General features: G+C 43.3%; 1 protein-coding gene across 4 annotated transcripts in view; it reads right to left on the reverse strand.

The window, feature by feature from the left end:
* ARHGEF3 (Rho guanine nucleotide exchange factor 3) overlaps nucleotides 1-26,146 on the reverse strand; it is a 442,548-nt gene that overhangs the window by 222,061 nt on the left and 194,341 nt on the right. The window contains exon 1 of one of the 4 annotated variants that reach the window (XM_089681895.1): nucleotides 19,302-19,439. The exons of 2 other annotated variants lie outside the window; for them this stretch is intronic. In XM_089681895.1, the coding sequence (XP_089538021.1) occupies nucleotides 19,302-19,334 (33 nt within the window). In that variant the 5' untranslated portion in view covers nucleotides 19,335-19,439. Of the gene's footprint in view, nucleotides 1-19,301; nucleotides 19,440-26,146 lie in introns of those variants that run through there. One more of the 4 variants, XM_089681898.1, reaches the window with a different exon arrangement.

A 26,146-nucleotide genomic window follows, 5' to 3' on the forward strand; every position in this document is an offset into this window, starting at 1 on the left:
GGAGTTCCACTCAAAATCGGAAGCTCCGCTTATTTGCCTCCTTCCCCCCTCCACTGCCATATTTGGCACCTTTTTAGGGGGCAGCAGGTACCAGGTTTTGACAGGTACCCGCTCCCACTTCTGGCTCAGTTCGCCATGGCAAGGTGACCTGGAAGTTCAGCCCCGTCTTTGCTCCTGCCAGACCAATTAGGAGGTGCGGCACGACTTGCACATGCACAGTGGGCACCAGGCTGTGAAGCCGCAAGAGGTCACAACCTTGTGCCCACAGTAGAGATACCGGCGCCGTGGAGGACAGAAGGAGAGAAGGGACAGCACAGGCAAGTACATCGCTGGACCCTGGGACAGGTAAGTGTGTGTTTATTAAAAGTCAGCAGCTACAGTTTTTGTAGCTGCTGACTATTAATAAACACAAAAATGTCTGGAACTCCGCTTTAACTCAAAAGTCAAGATCCCACGTACAGCTTGTTCCTGGCATCCAAGAACTCCACATGGATGTAGTGATCCATCTGAAGAATATCTCAAGTACCTTCAGGCATCACATGCTGTTTGCACTGCAGCAGTTGTGTTACCTCAGGCATTTTTAAACTCGTTCCACTTTAAGATCTCCTTGAACAGCTTGGAACCTCAATCAATTTAAACATTTGACCTGACTGAGGAACAGAGGGCTGCGTACTGCCCAAAAAATATTGATTCGACATGCTGGATATGAAGACAATGCACCGTGCTAACAATGCTTCCAATTTATGAGACCACAACATTTATTATAGGTTGTTGGGGTTACATGCTGCGATGAACCTAAGGCTTGACAACTGCACAGTAAAAAAAGATTTTTTTTAAGATAGAAAACCACAACTGGTAAATGAACATCAATACTGAAGGGCCATGATAAAATTCAGCAGAAAAAGAAAGTGAGAGCAATTTCAAAGGAATCCATCGCAAGTGTGAAAGTGTAGGAGCTGAGAATAAGTACATAAAGTGATGTTCTACATAGACTATGAGAGCAGAGTGTCCTCCTAAGTTTTTTCTAATGGCACAATATATTTTCTGGAGGTGATGATAAACCTTAGACCTCTGATAAGCCTTAGACCTCTGCCTGGTGTACCATAAGCAAGCGCAACATACGTGTGGTAACGTATGTCTTTTGTGATGTGTGTACTACTGGTAAATGGAAAGGGACTTGGGGGCTGGAATGTCAAGTAACAGACAGTCATGTTCCTACAGGAAGACAAGGAGGATATTGCTGCAGGTAACAGCTAACTACCGATCTGTTATGTCTAAATGCATCTATGGACGAGAACTTGTCAGGATAAATATAGACAGGCTGTTGTGGTAGATGATTTGGAGGTGTGACCACTAGAGTTATCAACCTTATCCTTGTTTCCCTACTAACTGAGGAATTCCTACTTTGGTGGCTGTATGGGTATTGAAGAAAGGACGAAGATGACAGCTTAGTGTTGTCAGCCCCCCAGTCCGATTCCTTTAAAATGATATCAGGCTCAGTGAGTGGTCCATCACTTGGCCAAAAGTCACGTAGGAGTGGGAGCAGCATTTATAATCTTATGCTGAGCAAGTATTTAAAGTGGTTGTAAACCTCTTGAATGAAAAAATGGAGAAAGCATATCTTTCTATAGTGTACACTGCCTTGATCCAAAGCACCTAATGTGATTACTGTTTACTCCCTCCTCCAGCACCACACAGCAGGTGATTGACAGCCTCAGCTGTAAATGTTTCCAATGTGCCAATTCTCAGATTACACTCAGCTCTCCACTGTGCAGTTATATGACATTAGATCTCCACCTCCTGCCTTCTGGAGCTCAGAAACACTGTGTAAAGTGTATGCTTTAGGAGGCTGTAAAGGAGAGAGGGTTATAGATCAACAGGTACAATTTATGTAGGATGATTTGCTTCATCATCAGCTTAGGCTAATTACGTCACTGAGTATTTGTAAAGGTTTAAAACCACTTCATGTATAACTAAGCCTTTTCTTTTTCTTTGCCTCTGCTAGGGAGATTTATCATCTCTACTAATCATGTTTACTGTTATCATCCAAAGGAAGATTGAAAGTTAATCTCAAATTTTGGGCTATCCCCAGAACAGTAATGGAGGTGAAATCTTCCAATGGGGACTCTAGTTCAGGTGACAACCATGGGACAGGAAACTTGCCCCAATGTGACACAGATGGTAAAAAAAAAAAACTGACATGGTCTATACCAGGTGTTCCCAAACTAAGGCCATCCAGCTGTTGAAATACTACAAGTCCCATCATGCCTCTGGGAGTCTTTCCTGTGGCTGTCTTGCAAGGCCTCATGGGACTTTCAGTTCCTCAACACCTGGAGGGCCATAGTTTGGAGACCCCTGGTCTATACCTCCCTTTCTCCATACAAAATGAAAAAAAAATCTCCTTTAGTTCTATTTTAATTTACACAGGAACCAGAGTCAGGTTGGTTGTGGATCAAAGCAGTAGGGGATCACAGGAAGAATAAGTACACACCGAGGGGTATAAATCACAGGGTCTCACAATGTCTATCTTCCCATATAGTAATAAACAATTGCAATGAAAATAACACCAATCAATCTGTAACAAGTAGATCTGGAAAAACAGACGTACAAGAATAGAGGTATCGAAATGACTCTTTAAGTAAGGGTCCATTCACACCACAATGCAGTGATCTGTAGCACATACATTTTCATGTGTTGAGGCAGTGTACTGTGCGTCGTTCCAATACTCACCAGCGCCAGAAATTTGACACTAGTAACTTCCTAAGTGGAGTGTGCATGAGATCATGGCCTCCTCATAGGAACTTCTTACAGACATCTAGCAGAGGCTGATGGGACCTTCTGCACTGTACCACATAAATAATTTGAGGAAACCCACTGTACCAGGGTTGAGATTGCAGATGACAGCTTGATGCTGGTAGTGGATCCCACAACAGTACAGCATGTTTGGTCTGCATTGGCCAGCCTGCAGTAAGGGGTGCACTGGCCAGGTCCTGTACATGAAAGAAGTAGAACTACTAAATATGTGTATGGAAGTGTTAGGTGTGTTTCATGTTCCACCATCATTGTATACACCCCTAAAGCATATAGGGCTGCTTAAAAGTAGAGGGCAGTTTGGGCAGAGAGAGAGAGAATAAAGGGGCACTTTTGAGTTGTCCCCCGTGAGATGAGATGGGGCCTTCCTGGAAGTCATGTAGCCCCTAAAGCAAGTGGCATTCCCCAAGTGGGAATGGGGGTCCTGATTCCCTTAGTCAGGCTTGGTTATGGTAACATGGTGGGCATGTACTGACAGCTGCCTCTGGAGAAGGCCAAGACTGTATTTTGGTTACTGTCTAAAGTGACCCTAGTATGTGTATGTATGAATGTGAGTTAGGTACCTTAGATTGCAAGCCCTCTGAGGGCAGGGACTGATGTGAATGTACAAAATATACGTAAAGCAGTGCGTACATGGACGGTGCTATATAAGCATCTGTAATAAATAAATAAATATCATTGGCCTTCCCATGATCTGGAGAAATGAACTGAAAGCAAGTCTGGACCTGACTCTTCTTTATATGGGTGGCCTATTCCAATACAGGTTCACAGCATAGCCGGGAAGGGAATCAGGTTATATCAAGATTCTTATGCACGGATTACGATTGGTCTCTCAGGACGTGGGGCTCATGCTAATGATAACATATTCAGAAGGCCTGTTATTGATACCCAAGAATGCAACGTTTGCAGTGTAACATTTTCTTGGCCCCTGCTTACAAATGGGATGCCAGGACAGGGCAGACAATTCAAATGCCCTTCTCCTGTCCGGGACACCTTTTGTCCTGGGCCGTCTAGCAGCTGCATGGGCTGCTATGACAGTAGTTCCACCAGTGTCCACACGGATTAAAGTAGATGTAAACACAATTACCAAAATCTCATGGAAGCTGTAACATATTAATGTAACTTCAAAAGTAAGTTTTTAATACTTTTATATTTGCAGCTTTCATTAAACAATCCCTAATTATCTGGCCACAGAAGGTCCTTGCTTAGATTCTTCCTGCTATAAGGTGACAACACTTTGTCCATTTCCTAATTGCCCTGCTACGTTGTCGCCCTGTCACTATGGCTTCCAATTGAGAATTGAAATGTCTGTGCCAGCACAAATGTATAGTCTACTGCTGTCACCATCAGGAAACCTACCCTTAGATATACCATCCAGCCATTGCTGTAGCAAGTATACGCAGATAGGAAGTGGCTGCAAAGAGGCATCTGCAGATCAGCAATACTGAGATGCCTCGAAGAATGAAAAAAAAAAAAAGGTGAAAACAAGTAAACCTGTCACAAACCTGGGCAATTCTAAAAGAGCATATGATGAAAAGAAGCGTACTAAAATTACTTGGGTGATAAACACATACGTCAAAAGTAGAGCGATATAGCCCCTATACCGGTCAATAAGAAGATAAGAGGGAGATAAGACTTTCACAGGAAAAGTCACAACATGAATTAACTTTAATCTACTTATATCTGTAAATGGGCAGATTTCACTTTCGGTAACATCTGGTTATGTATTTTCCCATCACTACCAATTCCTGGAAACTTGGCCATTTTTCCTCGCAGTAGGGCTGCGCCACCTGCAGTGCGAGGGTTAAATGTGTGTGTAGTCTAGGAGAGAGGAAGAGATTTTGCTTACATGATCCTCTGCTCCCCATGCACCAGCAGTGGACTGTCCCTCAGTGTCATCATGTCCAATGCAGGGCTATGGACACTTGATGATGTCAGGTCCTTAGACCACTAGTGCGTAGGTGAGAAGACGCTGCAGGGTCCAGCCTAGCAGCGCAGAGAAGTGGAGGATCAGGTCAGTAAATCTATTTTAACATGCACCCTAGACCTAAACAAGCATCCCCATTGCAGAGGATACCTTTCAAGTATTCCAGAGTTGGGCTCTAATTCAATTGGAATTAAATAAACAAATATTTAAAAAAAAAAAAGAAAAAAAAAGGGCAACACAGTGGCTAAATGGTTAGTACTTCCGCCAGGCAGTACTAGGGTTGTCAGTTCAAATCCCAACCACGGCACCACCTGCCTGGAGTTTGCATGTTCTCCCTCTGCCTGCGTGGGTTTCCTCCAGGTACTCCAGTTTCCTTCCACACTCCAAAGACATGCTGATCGGTTAATTGGATCCTGTCCAGGGGCGGACTGACAACTCAGGGGGCTCCCGGGCATTAGGGGATCATGGGGCCCCTGTGTCCTTGCCCAAACTCAAAAAAGCCTATGAAAAAGGTACCAGGGGCATCTCATGGGGCCCCCTACGGACCCTGGGCCCTCGGGCAGTGCCCGAGTTTCCAACTGGTCAGTCCGCCCCTGATCCTGTCTATATTGTCCCTAGTATGTGTATGTATGAAAGTGAGTTAGGGACCTTAGATTGTATACCCCTTGAGGGTTAGGGACTGATGAATGTACATTATATATGCAAAGCGCTGAGTAAATTGATGGCGCTACAAGTACCTGTAATAAAAATAAATAATTGGAATTGCCCAGATTAGTGGTGAGTTTCCTTTAAATATTTTCTCCTTTAAGCATTTCTTCTGCTTGTGCAAAAATAAGTATATTTATGTATCAAATTATTTCCAAAGTGAGAAAGCAATGCTGCAGTAGTCAGTGCTTGCTCCTAATGGCTCAGTGGTCATGTGAAGCACTAACGCGAGGGAAAATCTGCCCACTAGTGGAAGTCTGTTGACACAACATGCAGAGTTGGAAGCATGTGCTCCTTTGGGCTGCATTCCAATTGGTGTTTAATAGGGCACAACACATGCTAACTCTCTTGAAAGGCAGGGGGTTGGGCATCTTGGCAGAGGAAAAAAGGACATGATAACTATAAATCATGAAGAGGTGAGAACGACAAGTTCTTAGGCATGACTGTTTAATAACATCTAGATGAAACAAAGCAGTGCTGATAGGTAGTAATAATACAGTACTAGTACACTGTTTTTCACCGCCAGAAGCTCTGGGTTGTTAGTGCCCAACAGCTATCTGAGCTCTAAATTATTGTAACCCTTAAATAGCTCTTAAGCTTAGGCAAACTTTAAACAAACCTTTAAAATTACCCCGTGCTTAACCACTTGAGCTCTGGAAGATTTTACCCCCTTCATGACCTTGGCATTTTTGCTATTCTGCACTGCGCTACTTTAACTGGCAATTGCATGATCATGTAACACTGTACGCAACTGACATTTATAGCATTTTTTCCACACAAATACAGCTTTCCTTTGGTGGTATTTCATCACCACAATTCTTTTTTTTATTTTTTATTACATAAATGAAAAAAAACTAAAAATGTTAAATATATATATATATATATATATATATATATATATATATATATATATAAATAAAACTCTCTGCTATAAAACATATCCAATAAAAAATGGAAAAAAAAAATCAAATGTCTTCATAAATTTAGGCTACAATGTATTAAGCTACATGTTCTTGGTAAAAAAATTAAATCCCAGTAAGTGTATATTGATTGGTTTGTGTGTAAGTTATTGCATCTACAAACTATGATATATAGACTGAAATATTTATTTTATACTAGTGATGGCAGTGATCAGCGACTTATAGTGGGGCTGTGATAGTGCTGCGGGCAATCTAACACTAACTGACACTGAGTGGGAACTGACCAACTGCCACTGAAATCACCTTTGACACCAACACAGTGATCAGTGCTAATACTATACACTGTCACTGTATTAATATAGTGACAGTGTATAGTATTAGCACTGATGACTGTATTAGTGTCAAAGGTGTTTACGAAGTATTACTAAACCCACAACAGTAAAATCTGTCTCTATATACAGAAAAGCATGCTTGTTATACTCACTGTGGAACCTAAAGAGTTAATCCTCTGCATTGTGCAAAAAAGCTGTTTGATCCTGTCTATTTTGATCCTCCCCTTCTTCTACTGTCCCCAATCCATCTGTTGATAGTACAGAGCCCTAGGAGTCACTCTGCACATGCTCAATTTGGTGTGTATTACTAGGGAGTTTTTACTTTTTTTTGGGAGGGTGCATGTGATTAGCACAGGGCCAATCAGCACTGTCCAGACAGATGGTCACAGGTCATGCAGCCTCACAAGACAGTGAGAGGAGAATGAAAACGCCTCCTACAAGTTTTAACCAGTGCTCTGCTGGACACTGATAGAAGTCACAAGACTGCTATATACTGCTGATGAGAAAAGGTATTTAGCAGTTTGTATTTATTAAAATAATTGCATTCCCATGTTCTGTGTACTGTGGGAGTTCAGATATAGTGAACACAGGGACCTGGGTTTAGTAACACTTTAATGACATTGGCTGGGAAGGGGCTAACATCTAGGGGCAAAGGTTTAACGGTATGCCTAATAATGTATAATGTGTGTAATATGTGCTGCTTTTACTATTAGATGAGTTTGTTTTTTCTCCCTGCTTTGCAAGGAGAAAAAACAGATACATGGCTGCTGCCATGTACAGAGCCCTGTGTTCTTAGTAAACACAAGGCTCTGTACTGTCATTCACTAAGCCGATCAGCAGGTTCCAGCCATAAATCATTGGCTGGGACCTGCTGACCAACTTGTGCTGTAGTGAATGGGCAGAAGGAGTAGCAGGGCCACTCTGCCGAAGTAAAAGTGCTGCAAGCGTTCTGCAAGCGGTTAAAACACCTAGTCGTAGTCCTCACTGTAACCCCCTTACAGGACCAAGCCAAGGGGTCTGCAGAAGAGTTTGTTAACTAAGACACTTCAGCAGGAGGCAGGGGGAAAAAAGGGCAGGAGCAGCAAGCAGCAATTTATGCTGCTGAAGTCCTTTGTGGCTCAGGTGAAGGGAAAGGGGGGGGGGGGGGCATACTTTGATCTTTCCACCTTGGGTGCGGAAGGACATTGTCACCCTCCATTGGCAACCCTACTTTTCATTAAAGTGGTTCTAAAGGCAAAAAGTTTTTTTACCTTAATGTATTCTCTGCATTGGTGTAAATACCCTTCCAATGTCTATGCCCCATAACACCCCCCCCCCCCACCACCACCTCAAACACTTACCTGTCACCATTCTCAATCCAGTGCTTTCTCCACCAGCAGCTCCACTCTTGTCTCTTCCTGCATTTAAAGGTCACAGAGACAGCAGTGGGAGCCTCTGGCTCATGTTGCGGTCAATCAGAACCTCTGAGAAGGGAGTGGAGGTGGAGCTGAGATGTGTTGTGTGTGTCTATGGACACAGCCCAGCTTGGGGGTGCACTCTCATGAGTGCCTCTTTAGCACACAGCTTGCCATGGGGGCACTCAAAAGAGAGAAGGAGCCAAGAGCACAAGTGAAGGACCCCAGAACATGAGGTAAGGGACTGCTCCAATATAACATGTTTATGATCATAATAAATCATAATAAAAAAAAACACTGAAGGTTTACAATCACTTAATTTGAGCCCAAACTATTGATATTGACCCTAACTTCTAATAATTAATCCTAATGATTAAATGTGAAAGGTTGTACTTACCATATAATGTGCCAAAATCTAATAGGACAGATGGCACTACGTTATTTCAAAGGTTGTGATAACTTAACATGATTAACCAATGTTTTTAGAAATCGGATGATGGAAAATTTTGAAATATTTGTTATGAAAAATGTTTTGTCTACACTTTTTGGAAGTGTGCCTTGGCCAGCCTTTCCCAACCCAGGTTCAATGGCACCCTGGGATTCCTCAAGAGGTTGCTAGAGGTTCCTTGAGCAATGAGCAAGTTCTGACTGCCAGATATGTACCCACTGAAGCCATTGATCATTTTAGCTCTCGGTAATGAGGGCATTTTTCCCCACTGACCACCAATGTAAGGTGAAGGCTTCCCAGTGACCATCAATGTAATTAAGCTCTTCTCTCACTGGCTCGCCCAATGATCACCAACGATAGGGGTTCCTGTTTGCACTGATCACCAGTAAAAATCCAGAAAAAATAAATGGCGAGACCTCACACTCTAGATGGCACCATGACTTAATGAAGGGATCTTGATTGGCGGACCTCACAGTATCCGTAATGAGGAGAGAGCAACCTATTGAGTCCTTCTTTGTTTACCACTAAAGTATTCATCTCCTGTCATAGGAATAATGCCACCTTAAAGTAATTTGATATATTTAAAGTGTTATTGTCATTGGTACCATCCATTGTGTGTCTTCTTCCTCTTTGACATCTGAGAGTGGATATGCCCCAATGATTTTGGTCCCCCTCTTATACCACCCTGTTTGTTTTGGGTTTGTTTGCCATTTGATCCCCAAAAGGTGATATTTTAGTTTGATCACACCCTTATATTTGCTTCTGAAGTGAATTATCATCCAAGAAAATCGCTGAGCTACAACATCTAAGCTAGAAAAAAAGGTGGTTATTTCTATTAAACAAATTGAGACCCGAACGTTATTTCAAGGGTTCCTTTGTGTTCCATAGGTTGATAAAAGCTGGCCTAGGCACTCCTGTGTCCACAGCCTCATAGTTGTATATTTGCAGTGTGAGATCTAAGCTTCTGCTGTCTGATTGCTAGTCTCAGGACATTCGGGGTGTGATTTGGTGTTGTCATTACTTTGCTGCTCACTGTTCTCTGGCATGGGGAAGCAAAAGTCTGCATCTACCAAGATGGCGTCCTCCACCCAGAGATACAGTGCAGAACAAGGCATGGTAAGTCAGTAATGGGGAAAATATCAGATGGACAGAGGCAGTATTGGTGACTAACCCTTTGCCCCGTCTGCCTTTTTTCAATACAGCTTTAATAGCTCCTTCACATGGGCAGTGCCTACTGCCCTCTGAAAAGCAATCCTCCGTGGGCAGTATAGCAATGACTGCTGCCTTCTGAATGTATTTTATTTTTATCCCAAGGGGATTTGGTATTACAATACTGTACCATGACTGCAAGTCAAGTGAACTAAGGTCCCATTGACTTTAATGGGTACGTTTGACAAATGTAGCTCCCTGTCAAACTCTTCAAGCTGTATCAAAATTGCCATGGCATGTGTACACCCAGTCCAGCTGTAAAGGCAAACTTAAGGTGGGTGGTTGAGGGATTGGGAATGGGAAAACTATGGTTTAACCTCCTGTATTTATGCCCCCCACCTTTCAAGCTGCCCGCGTGAGCCATAGAAGTTCAGTTCCATATGTCAAAATTCTTCCCACCAAAGAGTCTAGTCTTTTGCACATACCGTAAAATCACTTTGCAACACAAGAACGATACTTGCCTACTTTTCCTAAATCGCCCCCTGTAGGATTTAGTGACATCTGAAGTATGTGAGAATATCTGAGAACATAAGGAAGGCTTTCCCAGTCATCCTACACTAAATACAGCTGTGTGAATTTATAACCAAGCACAATTTTGCAATGATTGGAGCGTCTTATTGCGAAGTCTTGTGTTCATTTATATTTTGTGTTGCAGGTGGTGAGAAATCGCTCCGCAAAATCAGACTTGAAAGTGTCCCAAGGTTAGACGGGAGTGTATTCTGTTATGGAGCTCCATGCCGGATTACTATCTGCCAGTGGAAGACCTTTAACTCCGTTAAAAGCTGAAGAGGTCTGCAGACTGGGTAACAGGTTTTATTTTATTTATTTATTTCAGGTACTTGTATAGCCCAGTCAATTTACGCAGCTCTTTACACATATATATTGTACATTCACATCAGTCCCTAACCCTCAAGGGGTGTACAATCTAAGGTCCCTAACTCACATTCATACATACACATACTAGGGACAATTTAGACAGGATCCAATTAGCCTACCAGCATGTCTTTGGAGTGTGGAAGGAAACCGGAGTACCCGGAGGAAACCCATGCAGGCACAGAGAGAACATGCAAACTCCAGGCAGGTGGTGCTGTGGCTGGGATTCGAACCAACAACCCTAGTGCTGCCAGGAGGAAGTGCTAACAATTCAGCCACTGTGCGGTTTTACTGTGATTCTTTTTGGCAATGACAGGGTTAAGTTGTGTTTAGGTATTAGGCTTCCTAGTTGCATATATATCCATACATAAAGACAAATCTCTGTTCAAACATTTTTTACTCCCAATGCAAATTAACCTTGACCTCCAAATATAGCTTGAGATCTGGTGACAGCTTAATTAGTGGGAAGGGGATTACACACAAAAAAGAAAAGAAAAAAAAAAAAGACACTAAATATAGTTTTACATCTAGTAAGTAACTATGTGCAGAGCATATATGGAAAAAAAATGAAGAAGTCAGGGGTCCACTCAAGGGGACTCTGGAATAGACTAATAATAGTACCAGGAGCTAAAAAGAAATATATAGAAATAAAACACAAAAACAAGTTTGCAGACACATATAAAAACTTTGCTGTGTGTCTATTAATAGAAAATTTCTGTGGGAATGTCTCAAGCATTCGCAAAGCCTTCACAAATAATCCCCATTATTTGCCTAGTATCTTTATTACCTATGACCGTAAACTCCATCTAGTGGCATGAAGCTGTATTTTCCTGAAATACCTCAATCTGGAGAGTACTGCGTTATGATCTCTAGTTGGAGCAAACGATTATAGGAAATAAACATATTAGGCAAATCATAGGGATGCTTTTTGACAGTTGTGCGAATGCTTCAGACATTCTCACAGCAATTTTTTATTAATAGATCCTATACATAAGACTATGGTGTTGATTTACTAAAACTGGGAAGCGCAAAATCTGGTGTAGCTGTGCATGGTAGCCAATCTGCTTCTATCTCCAGCTTGTTCAATTAGACTTTGGCAAAAAAAAAAAAAAAAACTGGAGGCTGATTAGTTTCTATGCAGAGCTGCACCAAGTTTTGCACTCTCCAGTTTTACTAAATCTCCTCCTATATCTCTTCTCAAAAGATAGGCATGAGCAGGGCTGTTTGTTCTTTGGCTGGGATATTAAAGGGTAAATCCAGCCAAAACGTTCTATTTGTTTTAGACAGCAAGGGAAAAGATTGTGTTTTTTTTTTTTTACTGTAATGCAGGATCCAATTAGAGAGATTTCCCATTACTCACAATGACAAGCAGTGAAGTATATGTTTTCACAATCTGGTAATCCACCCTGAGAAACCATCACTGTAGTGTAGACCGGAAGTAGCTAAAAGAGGCTGCAGTAGATCAGCAACACTAAGATGCAATGGGTTACATCTATATGGATTCATATTCTTGCTGCAGAATTCATCAAGCCACTGCGCCATAATAGGTCTCAGAGATTGATTTATAAAATATGCGTTAAAGAAATGTGCTAGAACTGAAAATCCAAGGAACCTCAAAAGCTGCAAAATTACCCTCCAATGGTTTAGGGGAGTTACCCTTCAATCCAATGTTTTACCAGCAGTGCCAATTTCTTTAGAAGAGGTATTAAAGCTGACTTCCAGCTTTCCTTCAGTGTGTTGTACATGTTCCTCTTCTGTACTATAATTGCTTCATCTGATTTCACTGCATACTGTGAGCTTTTTACAATGTGCATTAGAAGCTACAGAAAGACAAACAGAGCCCATCTCATTTCCTATCTGCAAGATGTCCTGGATACCATCTAGCACTTTCCTTTCCAGCCTGCTGTTCCTGGCTAGACTCTTTCATTCATTGAATTTTAATCATGGATGCTCAGCCTCACATGTGGACAGGCCAGCGCAACATGCCTAAAAATGCCCACCCCTCCTGACATCCACCAATCAAAGGTATTTTGATATTAACAAAAGTCCTCCCAAGAGCCAGCCCACTGCTTGCATCAGGGTTAAGGGCTCTTAAGAGGAATACCAAGGCAGAGTGCTGTGATGCTTTAAGAAAGGTATATTCAGCACCTTGTCAGCCACTCTCAGCAGCCATGATTTGCAAGCATTGCATAGAGAAGCACAGATAGTCATTGATGGCTCCACTTGGTCTAAAATAGGCTATGTAATGAAAATGTAACGATTTAAAAATGTCGTTAGCGTGTTGATTGGGGTGGGGGGTTAAAACCGGGGATGGCAAAATATAAGCAGATTAAAGTGGGACTGAAGTTAAAAAAAAAAAAAGATTTGCCATCTTATAAAGGGACATTTTGAAATGTTAATGGTGCTTAATTAGAACCCTGAAATTTTACCTTTTGTCTTAGATCAGCAATGGGCAAACTACGGCCCGGCGGACCTTTTAATCCGGCCCGCAGAGCTAGGCTCCCGCTAGGCTCCTCTCACAGTCCGCCCTGAAGACCGGTGTAGCATGAAAATCTGTCTCCTATGAGGATCTGTCCCCCTCGACGTATCTGCGCATGTGCCGGAGATCGCCGATCGGCTGCTAATGCCTGAAACTGGCACATGCGCAGATACGTCGAGGGGGACAGATCCTCATAGAAGACAGATTTTCATGCTACACCGGAACGGCGCGGGACACTGCGAGAGGAACGCGCGGAGCAAAGGTAAGTGAGTTGACACAGGGGGGACTTGGGGACTTAATATGGGGGATGAATTACTATAGGGGGGATGAATTACTATATGGGGGATGAATTACTATATGGGGGATGAATTACTATAGGGGGGATGAATTACTATGAGGGATGAATTACTATAGGGGGGATGAATTACTATAGGGGGGATGAATTACTATAGGGGGGATGAATTACTATATGGGGGATGAATTACTATATGGGGGATGAATTACTATAGGGGGGATGAATTACTATAGGGGGGATGAATTACTATATGGGGGATGAATTACTATGGGGGATGAATTACTATGGGGGATGAATTACTATATGGGGGATTAATTACTATATGGGGGATTAATTACTATGCTTACTATGGGGGAATATTACTATACTTACTATGGATGACACATACACATAATTCATCTACTCTTGGTCCGGCCCCCGGGTCCAATATATGAACCCATTTCGGCCCTCAAGTCAAAAAGTTTGCCCACCCCTGTCTTAGATTCATCCTGAAAAATGTCACCGTGCTTTCCCGTGCCTTTGGGATTATCTGAAATATGGGATCAAATATGGCACTGGTTTTCCAGCAGGCCATAGGCCCCCTACTGGGTCAGGGCCTCCCTTCTCCCGGCCCCCAGCTGGCTGAAAATCCCTTAACCTCTCACAGTGTCTCCCTGTTCCCATACTGCACCCCAACCTTCCATAGTAGCCCACAGTGCCCTCAAGCCCCCTGAGAGCACTCAGACTCCACTGTATCTCCCCAATCTTCCACCATGCCACCCAGCCTTCCACAGTGCTTCCCAGTCTGCTGCAGAGCCTCCTGCCCTCCACCATGCCTCCAACACACAGTGCCCCCCCAACCATTCACAGTGCTCCCCAGACCCATCCAAAGCCTTCCAGCATTTCAACACATGAATTCCCATACTTCTATTGTGGGAGTATAAACTTTAGTCTTTACTTTTGGGGCATGAAGGGTTTGCAGAATTTACAGGAGTCGTGGTCTCAAAAAAGATTGACTGATCTAACACACTGCTGCCTCTGACTGCAAAACTTGGCGTGTGATTTGGTGATGTAACTCCTGTACTGTTCACTGTTCTCCTTGATGGAGAGAAAGCTGTACCTAAGTATTTGCAGTGCAGATTTAAATTCTGAGTAGTTGCTAGTGGATGCTGATTTGACCGGCTACTCGAAAACATTAAAGCGGAGTTCCAGTCACACTGTAAAAAAACTGTAGCTGCTAACTTTTAAAAAACCAGCCACTCACCTGTCCCTAGATCCCACGGTGTCCTCCCTGCAATACGTTTCACTGGCCGACCTGTGTTCCTGGTGCCGAAATCTGCAGTGTGGGCACCCAGCTGTGACAGCTTGCAGCTTCACAGTTGGGTGCCCACTGTGCATGCGCAAGTAGAGTTGCGCTTTCTGAATGGTCCCATAGTCTTCTGGGACCTGTCATGTGGGAGTGAGGGGAGAGGACAACTTCTGCTTCTGATCGCCTAGGCCAGGGGTGGGCAACTGTGGCCCTCCAGCTGTTGGTGAACTACAAGTCCCATCAAGCCTCTGCCTTTGGGAGTCATACTGGTAACTGTCAGTTTTGCAATGCTTCATGGGACTTGTAGTTCTACAACAGCTGGAGAGCCACAGTTGCCCACCCCTGGCATAGGCAATCGCAGCGGAAATGGGACGGGTACCCAACTTTGAAGGTACCAGTATCTATTCCCGCTGCTCCCCAAAGGTGCCAATCCCTAATGGGGTGCAGGGAACCAGTCTTTAAAGCAGAACGTCCCCTTTTGGATGGAGCTCTGGTTTAATCACATTCCACATTGCAGATTCAAACTAAACTTGCCTGCACACCTTTGAAACTGATTGGTGGATGTGGAGCAATATAGGTAGTTTAGATTTTTGACCTATAGACACATTTCCCCCTGGATTAAATGGTAGCTCAGAAACAAAACAGGATCTGGTATCTTGCTTGACCATGGCCTGGAACCTCATTGTTTCCTGCTGAAGAAGCCACCCCTTACTGCCACCAGAACAGAAGGGGATGTATTGGTAGACATGAATCTGCTTGTTCATTTAATCTAATGCAAAGCTCATCCACCAAGAGCTCCCTTTACTGGCAGCTGGGAAAGATTTCTTTAGCAGAACAGCAGGTTCTAAAACAGAAGACAGGAGGTTGCAGACCGTAGTGGTGGAACATACCAGCTTCTTCATGATTCAGTGTCACGTTTAGTTTTTCTGCAGCCTACAGAGCCAATGGCAGCTAGAGGAGTTCAAAGCACCTTTATCCTTTAAAACATATGTTTTACCAGTAGAACTATACCATTGGTTATTGCTGGCAGACCTCTCTATACGCTGAAATTGTTTAAGAATCACCAAGAAAATGGCCATCTGATCCTACTGACCATCCATCCAATTGCCATGCTGTGATCTGATCTTTGCATACAGACAATCATGCACAATTCTTGCGTCAGTTCACATTAAGCAATCACTTATTCTTAGGTCTCAGTATGTTTATTCTGATTATCAAATCTTCCTGACAAAATTGTTAAACTAACACCCACACATGTACATATAGCATGTTACACATGTAAAGATGAAACAGGGAAACCTTCAGAAAAATAAAGAAAACCTTTAATGATTGAGATATGGACGCTGCCCCCTTCTCACTTCTCCTTGAAATTGCTTGTTTCCTGGCTGACATGGCTATCCTCTGGCTTCACTACTAAGTCACTGACTCAGACCAAGTGTGCAGGTTTGAATTTAACTTCACTGTCTAATTTGCATGTTAAGTAATTAAATAGTGGAGCTCCACCAACAGCAAGAAAACTAGAAATGTCTAGTGAGTGAGTATGACATATCTTACACAGCGATTGTGCAATCAGATTTAGTTTTGTTCAAAATTTTACACTTTTTTGGCATTTTAAAGAATTGCTCGCACCAAGAAAAAGGGCAAAATGTACCCTTAATCTATGTAATATTTGGGTATGTGTACTTTTTGTAGCATAGGTGGCCACTGATGTTAGATGACACTCCCCAAATCTGGTCTTCTCTGCTGAGGCTTCTCTGGAGAAACAAAGCTTGGACTGATTAAAGGGAACCATACCCATTGATTTAAAGTGATAATAAAGACTTGGGATTAAAAAAAAAAAAACATTATGTTTGCTCTGTGCAATGGGTTTGCACAGAGCAGCCCTGATCCTTCTTTTTCTCAGGTCCCCCGTTGGTGCTCCTGGCCCCTCCTCCTGCTGAGTGCCCCCCAGTGCAAGTAGTTTGCTCTCGTAAGTGCTCACTCCCAAGCCTCGCTGTGTGTGTCTATCACCCCCCACCCCACCCTGGCTGTGATTGACAGCATTGGGAGCCAATGGCTCCTGTTGCTGTGTCTCAGCCAATAACCAATGAAAGTTGAGGCGCCTGTGCACAGCGCTGGATTGAGATCAGGCTCAGGTGAGTTATATGGGGGCCTGTGGGGGGAGCACCACACAGAAGGTTTAATACCGTCATGCATAGAATGCGTGAAGGTAAAAAAAAAACCTTCAGCCTTTACAATCGTTTTGATGGTTTCCCAAAACGGTTATTTTCATTTATTAAGACATGCCATGAATGATAACTGTCACAGTTCTCTGTGCTCTCAATCAAACTGTCAAACCATCAGAAGGTTGGTGTCATAATTGATCACATGTACAGCATTATGGCAACTGCAGATCAAACAGAGGCTAAGACGGCAGCTTCCTTGGCTGTAAAGTATAGGAGGGTTTAGTTACGTGTTAATACACCATGTCCAGTAGTTATCCCCCTGCCCACAAATATGGTCACTTAATTTGACCATTCATGTTTGTGGGCGGTGGGATTGGTTTTCAACCACACTCTAACATCAAAGGCTAGTTTAGCAGCAAACAAATCCCATTATTATTGGTTCTGTATGATACAAATATTCAACCACTCAGCGGTATTAACTGTTCCTTATTAAATCAACTCCTAATCCAGGATAAGGTACTATACCCACCACCATACCTTGGAACTTTTGTAAAGAAAACGGGCCTAAGAATGAAGGTGGGACATGGGCGGAATGTATGGGGGTGGGCTAATACTGAAAAGGAGGTCTGCAAGCAGGAGCAGGCAATAGGGGATCATTGGGCCCCTGTGTCCTTGCCCAAACTCAAAAAAACCTATGAAAAATGTACCAGGGGCATCTCATGGGGCCCCCTACTGACCCCGGGCCCTCGGGCAATGCCCAAGTTTCCAAATGGTCAGTCCGCCCCTGTCTGCAAGCACCCTCTCCACTTGCTGTCTTCCGCCCACTGTAGGCTGCAATTGGACAGAGCAATATCCTCCCTCCATCAGCTGTCTTGGTCCCTGTTCTGCCTAACAGGGGTGACTCTGTAGTCACTCCTATCAATTACCAGTTGGAGACCTAAGCTCAGCACCTGGAGAGTCAGTAGCCTAAGTGAAAAGCCGACATCTCTGGGCGAAAGCTGGCAAGTTCCCAGGTACTGTATGTTCACCACAAGTCTGTTAATCTACAAAAACATTCACATATTGTTTCTCTGCATATTAAAATGTTTTTTGTTTCTGCCCACTCCCAACTGAAGCTCCTTTGCAGTTACATCCTGTCTGCGTGTGCTCATAATGCTGTAGTCCATGTTGGGAGCTAGCAGATGGATCTGTTGTCCAACAGACACATGGACATGAATATTATCAGAATTTGTTTTTTTTACTTGGGTTTAGAGTCACTTTAAGGCCCCATGCACACTGGACTTTTGGTCACCTCTGCTAGATGCCTTTCCTCCTGGCAGCAGTGTTTTGGTAGAAAACCACCCTTGACGCTTGTAGACAAGTGCAACGCATTTAGGTGTGTCAAGCACTTGAGCATTAATTCACTGATTTTTTTCCCTGCCTCTAAACACCTATGTGTGCATAGACAGATAGGATACCATGCAGGGGCGTTTAGAGATAGAAATAAAAAACAAAAAATGCCGAACAGCTACATTAAAAACGTCCAGTGTACATGAGGCCTAAAAAGAAAATTCGCCCTCCCTCCCCATCTTCTTCTGACATCATCAGGGGGCTGGATGTATTTTATGGATTCTTGAAGCCGACCCTGTGATGATGAGCAGGTGTCATCAGGAAGCTGGCTGCAAAACCCATGAAGAAACAGCAAGCCCCCCTAATGATGCGGCACAGTGTATGCATCATATAGTACACAGTGGCCTCCTGGGATGCTTGACGTTGGTACCCAGACTCCTACGATTCTCACCTAGATGAGAAACAAGGAAGTAAGGGGATGATTCCCCCCCCCCCCCCAAAAAAAGAAAAAAAATTAAATAAAAATATCCAATTGTGTGAGATGAAAAGGGCAGGAGGGGAATTGGAGAAGGTGGATGGGGAGGCTGAAGGTCGGCTTTTGAAGTCATCTGGGAGTGTCCACTGTTGGTTCACATTACATCATCTGCAATACCTAGCTAACCCCAAAACCACACCAGCAATGCATCAGAAGATACTAAGCCTCCGACAAAAAAAGACAAACTTAGCAAAATACATGAAATAAATCCAAAACATTCAGTATCTTTTAATTTGTCAAGGAGAGCACTTTCAATGTCAAAGCTTATTAAGATGAAACATCAGCCAAAAATATCAGCACATGCCCAGGTATTTGAATACATAACCATAGATAAGGGTTCAGTGTGTGCAAGGGAAGGGAATCTGTGTGTGCATGAATCAAATTGCAATTTATGCTTCTGCAAACAAAACATATATATTCTTTACATTTGCAAATAAATACAAGAAAACAAAAAAGTAAAACAAAAAACAATAAGCAAGTGATGAGAAATAATCTTGGCATGCCCTCGCTCATGAAAGTGATATTCATCTATAATAGTCAGCTAAGATCAATGTAGTTAAAAAAAAAGATGCACGATTCAAGCACACTCACCTGATGATGCACAAAGCAGCAGCACCACACCATGAGGATGCATGAGATGTAATTCCACTCAGGTATATATAATCAGCTCAGTGTTGAAGAGTACAGTAAGTTGAGTATCAGGAGGCTGCAGTGTCTGCAATACAGCTTCATGCTTTCCTTCCAGCTGCCTGTGCTAACCCCTCCCAGTGAATAGCCTGAAGTGAACGGCAGGAAGCGACTATCTGTTGCTATCAGAAATGTATCATTCGGAAAGGCTTTACCCCTATGTGTGGTTTTGTTAAGAGCACTTATTGGGGAAAGACTATTACACCATTTGCAGCTCAAAGGACAGGAGCTGCTGCTGATACTGCATACTGAGAGCTGTCATGGCTCAATCTCTGGGCTGTGGTTAGCAAATGAGATAAGGGGAATCAGTCATCAGAGAGCGCGACATCTGGGCCAGCTGATGCCCTTTGATGCTCCAGGGTGGTGGTGGGCCCACTTATAAATATGTAGCACACAGCCGATGAGATAAGAGGCAAGGCTCGACAGGTCTCTGGACAAAAGCAGTTCAAAATGCGAAAGTATCATCCCAGCCATGGCACCTCCTGCCTGGAGTTTGCATGTTCTCCCTGTGACTGCGTGGGTTTCCTCCAGGTAATCCGGTTTCCTCCCACACTCCAAAGACATGCTGGTAGGTTAATTTGATCCTGTTTAAATTGGCCCTTGTATATGAATGTAAGTTAGAGACCTTAGATTGTACGCCCCTTGAGGGTTAGGGACTGATGTGAATGTACAATATATATATATATATATGTAAAGCGCTGCATAAATTGATGGCACTATATAAGTACCTGAAATAAATAATATTGTTCTTTTATTGAATGTCTGGCCAACATGACATACTCCTGATCAGGGCCATGGATAAGGGGGTACCACTAGTCCTCCTGTATGGGGCCATGGCATGCAGGGGGGCCGAGGCAGCTGGGTAATTTGGATGTGTGCAGGGTGGGCGATCGGCACGGTGGTGGAGGGACAATTACTGGAAGCAATCCCCTGTATGGCTCTCTCTGCAGCAGCTGAAAGTTGGCTTCTTCTCCTCTCCCTCCCGCAGGCTTTTAGCTGCTGCAGAGAGAGCCATACAGGTGATTGGTTCCAGTAACTGCCCCTCCCGGTGCACCCACCACCCTCCCTGTGCACCACACGTTTCCCCCTGCTGCCCAGACCCCCCTGTGTGCCCCCACAGTGCTTCTGGCTTCCCCTCCTCTCCTTCCCTCTGGCAGCTGCAAGCACACAATAGGATCTTTCAGGATGGAGAGTTGGAGAAGGGGCCAGTAAATATCTCACATTTACCACCCCCTTCCGTTCCTGAATGGGCACAATGAGTGATCAATACTGACCACCCACTGTGTTCATTTAAAATGAAGCATAGTAAACAGTTTTTTTTTGGGGGGGGGGGGCTCTATCAGGTTGGCTGTATGGGACCCTGTGCTTTCTAACAGCAGCCTGCTCCTGATCCTGGATCCATCACTTCAAATTCAGGTGTATTAAAGGTTAACCACTAGTCCTCTGGAGGATTTACCCCCCTTCCTGACCTGGCCATACGGCGCTGTGTTAATTTAACTGACAATTGCGCGGTCATGCAACGCTGCATCCAAATAAAATTTATGTCCTTTTTTCCCCACAAACGAAGCTTTCTTTCGGTGGTATTTGATTGTCTGTGCATTTTCTATTTTTTGTGCTATAAACAAAAAAACCTGACAATTTTGAAAAAAAAAAATATATTTTTGACTTTTTGCTATAAAAACATATCCAGTAAAAAAAAAATGTAAAAATCAAATTTCCTCACAAATTTAGGCCAAAATGTATTCTGCTACATGTCTTTGCTAAAAAAAAAATAATCCCAATTTGTGTAAATTAATTGGTTTTCGTGTTATAGCGTTTACAAATGGCGGTATATGTACTGGAATTTTTTTTTTATACTAGTAATGATAAGCTAATAAAAAGCACTGACACTGTACTAATGGCACTGGGCAGGAAGGGGTTAACATCTGGGGTGATCAAAGGGATAACTGTGTGCTGTTTTACTCAGCAGCATGCTTACACAGTAAAGCAGACACAATGTATTGCTCTGCTATGCAGAGCAATACAAAGCAGCATGCTGGAGCTGACGGGAGAGATCTGTATTGTTTACATACCTCTCCTCTGTCAAGGCTTTTCGGCAATCGCCAAGTGCCAGCGGGGAATCTCTGGTCGGGACCCAGTGATCGAAAGCTGAAGCCGCCAATGGCGACATGGGTAGGGTGGCACGGCCACGCCCCCTACCCAGAAATACAAAATCACACACACACACACACACACACACACACACACACTACACATATATATATATATATATATACATATATATATATATATACACACACACACGTGATTTTGTGCAGCCCTGCAGCAGTAGTTCTGCTATAGGGTGGTCAGAAAGCAGTTACCTCCTCTTTGGCAGTCCCTCACCTGCACTGACCACTCCCTCCTTACTCTGGATGCCCCTTTAGCAAACCCAGTGCAAAGCAGGCACCTGTGCACACACTCTGGAGCCAGACTGTGTGCATCTATAGACATCCACAGCACTGGTAAACCACGCCCATGCTCCTACTTCACAGGAGTTTGACTGCTCTCAGTGACTCCTGTGAGACCAGAAAGTGGTAGGAGCAGTTCTGCAGTTGAGACAGTGCTGGAGCAATGAGAGGAGACCAGTAAGTCTTAAGGGATGGGGACTGGTAAGAAAAATTTTTTTTGCTCCCCGCTACTTCTTTTTTTAATGCAGAGAATCCATTAAGGTAAAAAACAACAACTTTAGTATCACTGTAATGAGGTTAATATACAGGATCCTGGGGCAGAAAGATCCTGCGTATAAAAGTCAAGGTATGTTCTGTAAAGACCTTGCGCATACATGCATGCATTAACATGCTGAAAATTCTCCATCCTCTTATTGCTACTTATGTTGCATCATATGTGTATAAGATTGTACAGCAACTTCAGCCTCGGAAGGTTTTCCCCCTTTTCTGACCAGGCCATTTTTGCTGTTCTGCACTGTGCTATTTCGACTGGTAATTGCGTCATCATGTAACACTGCACCCAAACAAAATGTATGTCCTTTGTTTTCACATAGAGCTTTCTTTTGGTGGTATTTGATCACCACTGTGTTTATTTTATTTTTTGTTATATAAGCAAGAAAATACCAAACATTTTGAAAAAATATATTTTTTCTACCAGGGCAGTACAAAAACTTCCCAAATGACACCTTTATGTTGAGTCAGTGGCAGATTTTATTTTTTGCCAGAAATGTTTGCAAAGTGACGAAAATGTTTGACAACTTTGTGTAAAAAAAAAAAAAAAAAAAAACCAGTTAAATTATATATTGCTCACACATGCCATGGGTATATGTGGAATAACAACCCAAAACAAACTCTGCTGCTTCTCCCGAGTATGGGGATACCACATGCAAGAGACTTTTTTTTTCAGCAGCCTAGCCACATACAGGCCCCCAAAATCCAATGACCACCTTCAAAAGGGCATATTTCCTAATATCACTTCCTCACTACCTATCACAGTTTTGGAGGCCCAAAAATGCCAGGATAGTAAAAACACCCCCCCCCCCTCCAAATTACCCCTTTTTGGAAAGTAGACACCCCAAGAAATTTGATAAGAGGCATGGTGTTTTTCAGATATTTTTTTTCACAAGGTTTTGAAAAAGTGTGTAGGACACTGCCACTTCATGAATGGTCCTCCAGCTGAGGAGATGGGTGGCTGAAGGGAGGAAGAAAGGACAGAAGAAGATGCCTGGTGTCTGGTGCCAGTGTAGCAGCTGAGCTGCAGCTCCTTCCAGTGTTCCTCTCAGATTCAGTCCCTTACTGCAAGCCGGCTGCTGATCACTGTGGAGTTCTAGCCCTTCTCTTCCCGTTCATCAGCAGAGGTGGAGCTGCACCTGCAGAGGAAGGTAATGTCTGACTCTGATGTCTTGTGTCTTTGTGAGTGTGACCCGGCCAACCGGCAATCCATCAAATGTGCAATGAGTCAGTGAGTGATGACATCATCACGATCCCAAAGCCTGCTCTTCTAGTGTTAGCTGTGCCTGCCGATCTGTGTCAGTGTTGGTGGTGATGTGTTGTGTCGGATCTGTCACTGTGTGAGATCGCTAAGTTTTATCTCCCCTCCATTGCCTGGGGAATTCCAGCCTGGGATCTTTCAGTGTGGATCCATCATCCTCCACTCGCTGCAACTGTCACCCTGTCATTGCCAGCCACAGATCAAATCTATCTGTGACACTAATTGTGTCTTTAATATTGGTGCTGGTGGCATCTTATGGCACTTATTTTTGCAAATTAAAAGAAATTTAGCAATGTCATGTTTTGTTGATCTAATATTTTCTACCGTTTTTAAAAATATTTTTTTTTGGGGAGGGGGGGAGCGGGGGAGCGGGGGTGCAGGTAGCTGGTCTTGCCTAGGGCGCAAAATAGTCACCGGCTCTGCTTATCCCTGACCATCTCTTCTCTGTGGTGGAAAGAAGACGACTGTTGAATGGTCCAAAAGTTTGGAAGATTTCTGAATGCAATAATGAGTGTGGGTGAATGGAAGGAACATTTCTGATTGCTCTGTTTTTAATTTCTCCATTATCACAAGAGAATCATTGTTCTGACATCAGGCTCTGCACTTTCTCTAAAGATTGTTTGTAGAACCTCAGTACAGGCTTTGCAGGACACGTGGATTCTGATCAAGGAGGTGAAAAGGAGACGCTGCAGTTGTAACTCAATGTTTCTTTACAAAACACATCTTTAAAGGATAACTATATATTTAAAGAGGAACTCCAGGAAAGAAAAATTTTTTTTTTTTTGCACACATTTTGAATGGCTCAAATTGCACCGCACCCACACAGAAACTACATTTGGACAAGATTCACACCATATTCCTGTTCAACTCACGTGATTTTTTGTATCAAAATTTGAGCCCAATAATTTTGTATGAGCTCAAATCGCACCACAAAGGTATCGGTTTTAGATATCGGAGAATTTGCTCAAGTACAAGTACAAGAATCAGTACCTATAGCAATAGTTGTATCAGTACAACCCAAGTTAGAACCCCTGACAGGTTGTTTTTACTGTTTGTGTGTTATGGTCTTTGTGACATCCCCTCGCCTCATCTACTATACTATCTTGTTATTACTGGAACAAGGACCGAGGTGGAAACACCCCATGGGGGTCACACACAGCAAAGACAACTCTTCTGGACTGACCTTTTTCTCTTTAGCGATTGGGTGGCTACTGATAATATAACTCTTGTTCATGAGTGCTGGAGTTCCATCGTTCTGACATCTGGTTTTATTCTTACAAATCCTGGGAATGGAAGGATTACACTGCGCTGCACATGCATCGGAAGTAAATGAAGACAGGCATTTTTTGGGGTAGAGACATATGAAGTCAAAAACCGGCTCACTTTTTTTTTTCCGATTTAGTTCTAGATCGAATTATATAAATCTATAGTTAGCATTTAAAGTAAACTCTTCCAGTCAACACTAACCATCCTTAATCCTTATGCTGCCGCCATTATTAAATAGATAGGAAGGTATATTATATTTACTTGTTTCAAAATTCTTCAGTTACTTCCTGGTTTCTGGCCTAAGCCAAAATGATGTACTACATCCCAGGAGTCTTCATGGCATTTTATTTTTTCATCCGGAGGAGAAGAGGGTCTTTCTCAGCTAAGCATACCCTCCTGCCTGCATGCTTAAGCTAAGGGCAGATGAATTCCAGGAGGTAAAAGTTACATGAATAATCTGCCCTTAATCAAGATGGCTGGGGCTAGAAGCACTAGGGGGGTATTTTTAAAAGTGATTTCGACAAAATATAGAATGGAGACATACACTATATTGCCAAAAGTATTGGGACGCCTGCTTTTACACTCACATGAACTTTAATGGCATCCCAGTCTTAGTTCATAGGGTTCAATACTGAGATGGCCCAACCTTTGCAGCTACAACAGCTTCAACTCTTCTGGGCACTGATGTCAGACAAGAAGGCCTGGCTCACATTCTCTGCTCTAATTCATCCCAAAGGTGTTCTATCTGGTTGAGGTCAGGACCCTGTGCAGGGCAATCAAGTTCCTCCACCCCAAATTTGCTCACCCATGTCTTTATGGATCTTGCTTTGTGCACTGGTGCGCAGTCATGTTGGAGCAGGAAGGGGCCACCCCCAAACTGTTCCCACAAAGTTGGGAGCATGAAATTGTCCAAAATGTCTTGGTATGCTGACGCCTTAAGAGTTCCCTTCACTGGAACTAAGGGGCCAAACCCAGCTCCTGAAAAACAACCCCATAATATAATCCCCCCACTGCCAAATTTTACACTTGGCACAATGCAGTCAGGCAAGTACCGTTCTCCTGGCAACCACTAAACCTAGACACGTCCATCGTATTGCCAGACAGAGAAGCATGATTCATCACTCCAGAGAACACGTCTTCGCTGCTCTAGAGTCCAGTGGCGGCGTGCTTTACACCACTGCATCCGACATTTTGCATTGCATTTGGTGATGTAAGGTTTGGACGCCCATTCCATGAAGCTCTGCTCACTGTGCACTTCAGCATGCGCTGACCCCACTCTGTCATTTTACGTGGTCTACCACTTCGTGGATGAGTTGCTGTTTCCAGTTGCTTCCACTTTGTTATAATACCACTAACAGTTTATCATGGAATATTTAGTAACAATAAAATTTCATGGATGGACTTATTGCGCCGGCTGCAACCAGGCTTGAATTCACTGAGCTCCTGAGAGCGACCCATAATTTCACAAATATTTGTAGAAGCAGTCTGCATACCTAGGTGCT

Source organism: Staurois parvus, unplaced genomic scaffold, assembly GCF_062004578.1.
Source record: "Staurois parvus isolate SC_StPar_1 unplaced genomic scaffold, SC_StPar_1.0 ptg000282l, whole genome shotgun sequence".
In the NCBI taxonomy this organism is placed as follows: domain Eukaryota; kingdom Metazoa; phylum Chordata; class Amphibia; order Anura; family Ranidae; genus Staurois; species Staurois parvus.